At 48.2% G+C, this 10,714-nt stretch overlaps 1 protein-coding gene across 1 annotated transcript; it reads left to right on the plus strand.

Moving 5' to 3' along the window:
- Positions 1–2,889: 2,889 nt before the first annotated feature.
- Positions 2,890–10,497, plus strand: GPX7 (glutathione peroxidase 7). Its single transcript, XM_021684318.2, has 3 exons — positions 2,890–3,058; positions 7,788–8,049; positions 9,642–10,497. Exons 1-3 carry the CDS (start codon positions 2,924–2,926, stop codon positions 9,803–9,805), a joined length of 561 nt encoding a protein of 186 aa, XP_021539993.1. The 5' UTR covers positions 2,890–2,923; the 3' UTR covers positions 9,806–10,497.
- The last annotated feature ends 217 nt before the right edge of the window (positions 10,498–10,714 follow it).

Genomic DNA, 10,714 nt, shown 5'->3' on the forward strand with positions numbered 1-10,714 from the left:
GTTTCCTTTACCTCAGTGCCTAGAACACATGTGCTCTTTCCTGTTTCTATCCACTCTCTTTGGAACATCCAGAGGGATCTTTCTACATTCTTAGACTCCCCTGCTTTAAATAACAACAACAGTGGGCACCTGCGTGGCTCAGTCAGCTAAGCGTTGACTCTTGATTTCAGCTCAGGTCCTGATCTCAGGGTCATGATTCAAGACCCATGCTGGGTGTGGATCCTGCTTAAGATTCTTTCTTTCCCTTTGCCCCTCCTCTCTCCCCTTCTAAAAGGAAAAAAAAAAAAAGATACATAAATAACAACAATAACCCATTACCCTCATTTCTTGGCTTAAAGACCATACTCTTTACTGTGGCCTACTTGGTACTATGTGACCTCACCCTTACCTGCCGCAGTACCTTCCTCTCTCACCCTTTGCTCTCTCTGCTCCAGCCAGACTAGCCTTCTTTGCTTCTCAGTGCACCGTGTTTCTCTCTCCCTCAGGACCTTTGCACTTGCTTTCTTGCTTCAACTGGCTACTTTCTACTTACTCTTCAGAGTGCAGCTCAAACTTTCTTTCCTCTGGGAAGCCCTCCTTGCCTACCTCCCCTTCCCCCACCAGGCTAGTTTAGGTGGTACTTAACACAGTAGTAATTACAGACCTATTTATGAATTAGTTAATACCCTGTCTCCCCCTGGGTAGGGACCATGCTGTCTTGTTCATCACTGCCTAAGAGGCACCTAGAGCAGAACCTGGCATAGACCAGGTGCTCAATAAGTGTTTGTTGAGTGGCTGTAGGAGTGCTTAGCCCTTACCACATTACATCAAATCTCCAGTTTACCTGGTTTCTCATGAAAGAGGACTTCGGCTGCCTCCATTTTGACCTCGAATTTTCCACTTGGGTTCTTTTTTCCAGTTTGTCTCTTGGCTCAGATGGAAGACATTCCAGGCAAAGGGACCCAAGCCACCCCTTCAAGCAATCAGGACTGCCCTGAGCCAGCAAGACCCTGACCATGACTGACTCCAAGACAATGATCAGTTTGACTGCCACTGCCTACCTGTATGTACCCAACCACTTTTGCCCCACATTTTCCATATATAAACCTGGAAGTACTTTTGGCACTTTGGAGACCGTCTTCGAGACTCCAGTCCTCTGTCTTCCCGGTGTTGGCCTTACTGAAATAAACTCCAGATGCGTGCACCACCACTCATCTCTTTGCCTTTGGATTTTGTCAGTAACAAGTGGCCCAACTTGGTCTGTTTGGGGCCCCTGGAGCCAGGTGCTCTTGCACCCCTGTGCCCCGGCTACACTCTCACAGCAGCCTGTGAGCTCCTGAAGAACTAGTACAGCATCAGCACCCAGCACCATGCTGGGCACTTTGTGGGGCTCAGTCAGGGTTTTCTGAGTATGGGAGACACTGTGATGTGCCGCTCAGATTCCCCATCAGTTAACAGCTGAGACACCAACTGCTGGGAGGGCTGTCAGTGGAAAGCCTTTGACTATCGGCCCCTCCAGGGACAGAGTCACCTTGGCCCCTGTCACACCCCTTCCCAGATGGCCCCCATCCAGCGACTGGTGAAGCAGGGATATAAAGCCCTGGCCTGGCCATTTTAGCTTATCTGGGGCTTACTCTGATGGGCCATTCTAGCTCCAGAGTCTGCATGGGGTCAGCCAAGACTGTCCTTGGGCCTGCAAGGAGCTCCGGACTTGGGCCCACTCCTGTTCCCTCCCTCCCTTCCACAGGTGTTGATTCCAAGGGTGCGCCCTCATAAATTCCTTCACGGTAACCTCCATTTCAGAATCTGCTTCCCCAAAACCCAACCTGCAACAGGCCCTCTGTCTTCTCTTCCCTTTCTCCATGCCATCTCTTTCAGGGAACATATATTCATTCACCTAAAGTTTGTAGGCACCATTCCGCTGACAAAGCATTTTGAAGTGATATGGACCAGGAGCAAACAGTCAAGAAAGAATTCTTGAGACATTTTCGGTGCAAAAAGGTGGTTTTATTAAGGCACGGGGACAGGACCCGTGGACAGAAAGAGCTGCACTGGGGTTGTGAGGAGTGACTGATGATACCCTTTTTAGTTAGTGGGGGTTAGGGATGGCGACAGTCTCTAAGGAATTTGGAAGTAAAGCTTTCAGGACCTTGAGGGGGCTAGCTGCTGCTAAGATAAGTTTATTTACTACTGCCTAGTAAAACATCAGTCATGAGACCCTTCAGATGTCTATCAGTGGGCCATATGCTCAGGAGGTAATTGCAAATATATCTTGGGGAGTGTTTATAGCTATCGGGGAAAGTGATACTAATAAGAGCAAAGCTATAAGGTAAAGCAATAAAGGAAGTCCTTGAGAGAGCTGTAGGGAGTGTTACAATCCGTAAGCGTCAGGGATTCTGCCTGCAGACCCCCAGCAGCAGCAAAGTCTGGCCTTTGTTTCTTTTTCTCCCGTCAATTTCACCTCCATTTTTCTATTACTCCCATTCTATATTGTCCGGGTGCGTCAGGAAGGGAGGCTAGCTAGCTCCACTGAACAGATGAAGAAGCTGAAGCCCAGAGAAGTGGCGTGACCAGCTTAAGGCCACTGAGCTCATTAAAAGTCGAGCTCTCAGATCCAGTTTTTCACCTTCCTTTCCCTACCAAGTCGCCGCATCCTGCAACGAGACGGAGCCTCACCGCAACTGCTCAGAATGGTCTCAGTGGTCAGAATCCCCAAACCATGACTCTGGGGTCGGAGAACCGGCGCGCAGTCGGACGCTCCCGCGGTGCAGGCGGGGAGACTGAGGTCCAGAGCCGGGTGCTCCAGCGCCAGCGGGGCAGAAAGCGAGGGGGCGCGTCCAGCGTCCCCAGCCGCCCGGCGCCGGAGCCGCCTCCGCCCACCCCCCACGCTGGGTCCCCCCGCCTCGATTTTGCCCTCGCAGCGCCGCCAGCTCGGGAGCCAGTCATGGTGGCTGCAGTGGTGGCGGCGTGGCTGCTCCTGTCGGCCGCGGTCTGCGCTCAGCGGGAACAGGACTTCTACGACTTCAAGGCGGTCAACATCCGGGGCAAGTTGGTGTCACTGGAGAAGTACCGCGGATCGGTGAGTGTCCGCCCGCGGGGCCTTGGCGCCGCCCCGACAAGGCCTGGTGCTCGAGCCCCGCGGCCCGCGACCGTGCGTGTGTGGCTCCGAGGGGGCTCCGCAGCCGTGCCCTGGCTCCCACCATCCCAGGCATTCCCCCACGGGGTGCAGCGCCCCCAGATCCTGCTCCGGGTCTGTCCCGCGACGACGTGGCAGGGCCCCGGCGCGCAGTGAAACCCAAAACTCTCCCAGCCGACGCCGATTTCCCTCCCAGCGACTTTGGGCTTTGGAGTCCGGACCTCTCCCAGAGGCTGCTCGCCTCGGCCCAGCCTTTGTCATGCACGGGTCGGAAAGAAACCCTAGCATCCTGCCGCCTTTGTCTCTCCCACCCCCAGTTTCCGCGTCCGGGAGCTGGGATTGTTGCTGATATTGAGTCCAATGTGAGCATTGGGAAAATGAATGTGCAGTGCAGGGGGTAGTTATCAGTTCAGATGCACGGGGACCTTACACAGATCTTCCTTTAGACGGGACACTAGAGGAAAGGAAGGTATTTGCATAGGGTCACACAGCTCTAGAAAGCACAGAGCTTGGAGGAGAATCACCCATTCATCTGTGGACTTCTCTAGGCAAACTCCTAAGATGGCAGCTGGGGCTGAGCTACAAGAGTCACCCAGCCTAACTGCTGTCTCCTTATCTATTTGAGAGAGAGAGAATGAGAGACAGAGCATGAGAGGGAGGAGGGTCAGAGGGAGAAGCAGACTCCCTGCCGAGCAGGGAGCCCGATGCGGGACTCAATCCAGGGACTCCAGGATCATGACCTGAGCCGAAGGCAGTCACTTAACCAACTGAGCCACCCAGGCACCCGCTGTCTCCTTATCAAGAGGGAATCTCAGCTGAGAGAGGACTCAGAGAGAAAATGTGCCTGGGTGAGTCTTTGAAACAAGAGTGAGTTTTGGCAAGACCAAGAAGAGCATTCCAGGCAAAGAACTGTTCATACCAAGGCTCAGAAGCAAACAGCAGGAAGGATGGAGGAGGGATGTGTGGGCTTCAAGCATTCTGCTTGCAGGAGTATAAAGCATGAGGCTTAGTGGTAGAAGATGAGGCTGAAGTGAGTAGGTACCGCCCGAGGGGCCTCGAACACTATATTCAGAGGCCTAGATACTGCACTGTGTGTAATGAAGAGCGCTCAAAGTCCATTTCTCAAGATGGACCTGAGACAAAAAGAAGAAGAAAAGATGAACCTAGGTAGGGCCTTGGTGTGGGAAAGGTGAGGAGTTGGTAATGGACACATAGGTACAGCATCCAGATTTGGAAGGACCACACAAAAATGGCTATCAGCATTCTTCTCCTGGGAGGAAGTCTTTAGTGAAGAAAGCACTTTCTAAACCTTAAAATGCCCAGTTACGCTGGGAGTCCTGGGGGTAATATTCCTTGTCCTGATTGTCCCCCAAGGTGTTGTGAATTTCAAATGAGATGACAGTGTGGAAGTGTTGTGGGAAACAAAGGCAAAAGAAAAAATTAAATTTCCTTACTGCCTACAGCCCATCGACAAGTCTTGAAACAGGTAGAGTGACCTTCTTCTAGGAATTCAGCTGCCTCGCTGACACTTTGCTAAGGACAAAAGGCAATCTTAGCCTGACCCCCCAGGATCCTGTGAATCTACTTTAACATATAAAAATTTCTTTGGAAACTTCCTGTATCTCTACCCTCCAAGATAGATGTTAGCAATCATCCTCCAAGCCAATGACCCACTGATACACATCTGAAGGGTCTCATGACTGAATTTTTACTAAACAGTAATAAATGAACTTTTCCCAACAACAGCTAGCTCCCTCAGGATCCTGGAAACCTTGTTTCCAAATTACCTTGGAGGCTTGTGCTATCCCTAACCCCCTCTCAACTTGAAAGTATATAATCAGCCACTCCTCATGACCCCAGAGCAGCTCTTTCTGCCCATTGGTTCTGTCCTCGTGCTTGAAAAAAGCACCTTTTTGCACCAAAGACATCTCAAGAATTCTTTCTTGGCTGTCAGCTCCGAACCTCAACATTTTCCTACATCAGAAGCACTTGGTAACGTGCTCTGTACCTGTGTTTGGTGGGCCCCAGCAGGAAACTCATTCAGGACTGAGGACAAAGAACCTGTAAGAGTAGGGCCCATTCCCAGTCAGGTCTCTCCTTCCTTCTAGTGCAGCTTGACAGAGAGTCCCAGATTAGCACTTAACCCGCTCTGCTATTCATTCATTCATTATTATTGAGCACCTACTGTATGCTAAGTACTAGGCCAGTCCTTGGGATACAGTGGTGAACAAAACAGACAAGTTTCCACTTTAATAGAGCTTATGAAATGGAAAAGAGAGAGACAATAAACAGGAACAGAGAAATGAAGAAGGTAATTCCTTGTACAGTGGTACTAAGTGCTAAGACATAAATAAAACAAAGTCTATTTATTTTCAGAAGTAATGAGGCACTCAGAATGTGAGGAAGAGAAATTCTGGAGAAAAATGACCCAGAGAAGTGATCCCAGAATTCTAAGTGTTTTAATACTCTAGGTCATTGGTAAATCCTTGAAAGCATGGGAGTGAGAAGCCAAGAAATCAATCCGAAAGAAATTGAAACAAACAAAAGAACAAAGTCATATACCTACTAAGAGATAGAGTCAGAATTTGAACCCAGGCAGTCCAGCTCCAAAGCCCAAGCCCTTAACTGCCAGGTTTAAATGGAAACTAGGAATAGTCAGTCCAGGGAAGCTGTAAAGGATTCTGTGAGTTAACCCAAGCTGGATCTACCATTTAGACAGTAGAGTCACTCATTCACTTGTAAATAATTACTGGCTCATTATGTGTATTTTACCACAGTCTTTTTAAAAAATTGAAAAAGGTTTACTGGCTCCCAGTTACCTGCGTGGCACTGGGTCCAACCCTGGAGACAAAGCCATGAGCAAGATTGTATGGTTTGTGCCCTCAGGCTATATGGGAAGGCTGTCATTTAGACCAGTGTTGAGTATGGATGAATAGGTGACCACCTGCGAATGTGCTTGTCTAGGGTGTGAGCTTATGTACATGTGGGCCTGAGTGTATCGTGTGTGCAAATGATTTGTTTACTTCTATGCACACACCTGAGTCTATATCTATGTTTGGATATACATATATGTAAGTTAACTATGTGTATTTGGGTGTGTCTGTCTATCCTTGTTTTGGTCACTTTAAGGATAAACTTTTTGGTTTCAGGTATGGAACTTGAAGCAGAATTTCCCTCCTTCCAAAAGAGTGGGCAGACGCATAAGATGTAGGTTAAAAATAAGCAACCTTTAATGTTCTCATGGCCCAGGGATCCAGCAGAGAAGAGGAAGACCGCTAACTAGGGAAGGGAGTTAAGGGTCCTAGTTTCTTACCACCACAGGCAGAATATGACATGCTGACACAAATGAGGGAGGTTGTCCTAATGGCCTGTGGCCCCATAGGATGGGTCCTTCCTTATCTGGTGAAGGCAGGGTAGGGGAGTTATAACTCAACGGTTCTCATCATCTAGCCAAGTAGTTCTCAACTACTCTAGGAGACATACAGCAATGTTTGGAGACATTTTTGACTGTCAAAACTAGACATCCAGTGGGTAGAGGCCAGGGATGATGCTAAACTTCCTACAATGAATAGGATAGCCCCTGCACAATAAAGAATTATCTGGCCCAGAATGTCCATAGTGCTGAGGTTGAGAAACCCTGTGTAGCCTGAGCAGTTTGTGCCTGTGCATGTCCAGTACCAGGCTGCCTCTGGGAGTGGCCCTCTTTACTGAGCCAGCTAGTATAATCCCTGCTCTTCCAAAAAAGTGGCCAAAGGGATGGGGCTGGGCTGCCCAGACACAGGGTAAGATTTAAGAATTCTTTAACAATGTATAACTAGAAGCTAAAAACAGCCTTGGTGCCAAAGTTCTAATTGCAGTATTATAATTGAGTTCCATCAGCCAGCTTTGTATTTATCACCTAAAGGCTATAAATAAATGCATTTATTATAAGGTGATAATAAATTTAAGGATTAGTCTAGTGACTCAAGAAAGTGATATTTGTGTGCTGGAGGGAGAGGGGCAAAATGGGATGGATTGCCATGGGGTCCTTTTATGAAGAAAACCCATGTCTGTCTATGTACCCATGCAGGTGACTATGTATGTGTGCACATTAACTTACTCATTCAGCACACACTTTCTGCTTTCTTTTCCATATGTCAAGCCCAGGCGTGAAGCAGACATAGCTCCTGCCTTCAGTGGGTTCACAGTGGGTTTATTACAAGGGAGACCATGTAAAGTGATGAGTGCCAGTTGACTGAGCCAGAAATTGAACCCAATCTGCCTTTCTCCTCCCCTACATTACCTCGTGATGTGAGCTCACCAGCGTGTGCACCTCTCTGTGTATGTGTTGTGTTTGTGGGCATGTGTGATGTGCGCTGATGTGTTTTGTATCTTGGGGCATATGCATCCCCATTTATGGATATTGTATTCTTATTCTCATTAATGTTCATGTATGTGTATGCACACATATCTGTAAGCCCCTGCATGTTTGATTTCATTTGTGCCTGCATGCATGTGTTCATGTATCTGTGAGAGGGTTGCACGCTTATGTATGTATACATTGTGCCCTTGTATACGTGAGAAGGCATTAATTGTTGGGGGGGGGTCACTGTGTGGGCAGGTCAGGTCATGTACAAGTGCATGACTCGTCACTGGGTTGTGTATGTGTCTGGGTTTTGTTTTTGCCACCCAGGTGTCCCTGGTGGTGAACGTGGCTAGCGAGTGTGGCTTCACGGACCAGCACTACCGAGCCTTGCAGCAGCTGCAGCGGGACCTGGGGCCCCACCACTTCAATGTGCTTGCCTTCCCCTGCAACCAGTTCGGCCAGCAGGAGCCCGATACCAACAAGGAGATCGAGAGCTTCGCCCGCCGCACCTACAGTGTTTCTTTCCCCATGTTTAGCAAGGTCGCAGTCACAGGCACTGGTGCCCACCCTGCCTTCAAGTACCTGATCCGTGAGTCCTGATCCTTTCCCTCATCTTCCCGTAGCTGGCTGAGGTCATGGCTCCCTGGGGCATGCAGAAGCCACTGGCTGGCTGGGTGACCTGGGGCCCCTTCCAGACCCCTGCATGTAGGTTCATGGTCTGTTCTAGCACTAATCTTTGAGGATGAGCTGAGATGTATTCCTGCCCGAGAATATTACTAACCCCCACCCTGTCCCACTGCCTTGAGGTTCTCCCTCAGAGTTACTCTTGCAGACTTCTCTGGGATCCTGTTTTCATACGCAGGGGTTCTTAAAAGGAGACTGGGCCCTCCGATTTAGTCAATGTGAATTAGTTGAGCTTATGGACTTAGGACAGGGAAATCAAGGCACAGATGGGGGATGCCACATGCCTGGAGAAGGCTGACCAAGATGGCTGACAGGTATCTCCTGTCCTAAGTTAGGGGCCAAGTTTGTAGACCATGGAAGGGAAACCTTCGGAGCCAAAAATACCAGATATTAATATTTCAGAAATAGATCCCTTCTGCACCCCCAGGAGCCTCAGAACCACAAGATGGGGTCATGGGCCAAGCTTGTTATTATGGCCCTCTTTCCTCCCTTGGGCCTTTCTCTTCCGTTGGGGGCTCCATTTTTGCCTTCTATTCTATGCTTCTGACTGCCTTCATATCCCTCAGCACCACCCCTGCATTCACCTGGAGGAGTAAATGAAAAACAACAGTGTAGCAAACAAAAGATCCCTTACTGAGGCAGACTTGAATTTTGCTCTATGGGTCAATCCTAATATTTGCTTTTTTTCCCCCGTTTGTTTTTATTAGTACCTTTCCAGTTCCCATAGTTATAGATCAAACCTAACACTGTTTTAGAAGCAACTGGGGAGCTCTTAAAAGTGGTTTAGACTGAGACCTACTGAATCAGAGCCCAAGAATCTGTTTATTTTAACCACCCCCACCATACCACCACCACCACCATGATTCAGATGCAACCAGTCCACAGACTAACATTTGGAAACCATTAAGATTGCATTTGAGAATAGGGTGTAGACTATTCAGTAGTTTGAGATCATTAAGAAAGGAGGACCTGATACTGCTTTATCAAGCATTTCACAGAATCCTACAGTAGTAGTTCTCAACCTTGGGGCCATAGTGGCATCTCCAGGAGAGCTTTTAAATAATACTGATGCCTGAATCTTAACACCAGAGATTCTGATTTAAGTAGACTGGGGGGTGGACTGGGCATCAGGATTTTATTTTATTTTGTTTTAAAGATTTTATTTATTTATTTGAAAGAGACAGAGTGAGAAAGAGTGCGTGCACAGGCGGGGGGAGGGGCAGAGAGAGAGAGGGAGAAGCAGACTCCCCGCTGTGCAGGGAGCCCAATTTGGGGCTTGATCCCAGGACCCCGAGATCATGACCTGAGCTGAAGGCAGACGCTTAACTGACTGAGCCACCCAGGTGCCCCATGGGCATCAGGATTTTTTTTAAAGTTCTTTAGTTAATTCTAATTAATAGAACACTGCTTCAAGGGAAGGATGGACACTGGTAGTGGAATTCCAGGAGAGGGGACACAGGGAAGCACACTTTGCTGTCCTTCTTCCTTTTTCTCTAGAGACTTCTGGGAAGGAGCCCACCTGGAACTTCTGGAAGTACCTAGTGGCCCCAGATGGAAAGGTAGTAGGGGCTTGGGACCCAACTGTGTCGGTGGAAGAGATCAGGCCCCAGATCACAGCACTCGTGAGGAAGCTCATCCTGAAGAAGCGAGAAGACTTATAACCACTTTCTCTCCTCTCCCACTGTCCCATCCCAACCCCCCATCCTCCACCTTGAATGGGTGACCAAACCAAACTCAGTGGTGCTCAATGGTGCTTGGAGGGAGGGCCTATGGACTCTCCTTCCTCCATTTTTATCCCACCTACCCTGTCACTCCTATGGGGGAAAATTTCTAGCATTTGGATTATTTGAGTCTTAGAACAACCTATAGGAACTCTTGGCCAATGATAGCTCTTGACCAATGAATCACCAGCCAATAAGAACCTCTAGCCCATGAAAGCATGTGGCAAATAGAAGTATATCAAGCAATGATCTCCTGCCTACTAAGAACTCTGTAAAATGGGACCAATTCCTACCTCACAGGGCTGTTGTGAGGATGAGGATGAAAGATCTATGAAAGTGCCTAGGGCAATGCCAGCTCACTAGGAGGCATTCAATAAATGGGGTTTTTTTTTTGCATATAAACCAAAAAATAACTTGCAATCAATAAAAACTTGTGCCCAACATGAATTTCCAGCCATCGAGAATCCAGGCCAAAGATTTATTTGTTGTTGTAATTGTTGTCCTCTGTATTATTTTTTTTAATTACAAAAGTAATGCAAATAGATTGTAAAATAATACAGGATGATATAAAATAAAAATGAAGATATCCCCCTTATTTTCTATATCTCACTCCCTGGAGGTGAATAAATACTGTTAGCAATTTGGTACAAAGACTTCCTCATTTTTTTTATCAAGCCAATCATTATTGCCCAATAAGAATTCACTGACCAAAAGTACACTATAGTAACAAATAGGCAAACAAAGGGCGCTGGGTGGCTCAGTCGTTAAGCGTCTGCCTTCGGCTCAGGTCATGATCCCAGGGTCCTGGGATGGAGCCCCGAATCGGGCTCCCTGCTCGGCGGAAAGCCT

This window comes from Neomonachus schauinslandi, chromosome 4, assembly GCF_002201575.2.
Source record: "Neomonachus schauinslandi chromosome 4, ASM220157v2, whole genome shotgun sequence".
NCBI classification, from domain to species: domain Eukaryota; kingdom Metazoa; phylum Chordata; class Mammalia; order Carnivora; family Phocidae; genus Neomonachus; species Neomonachus schauinslandi.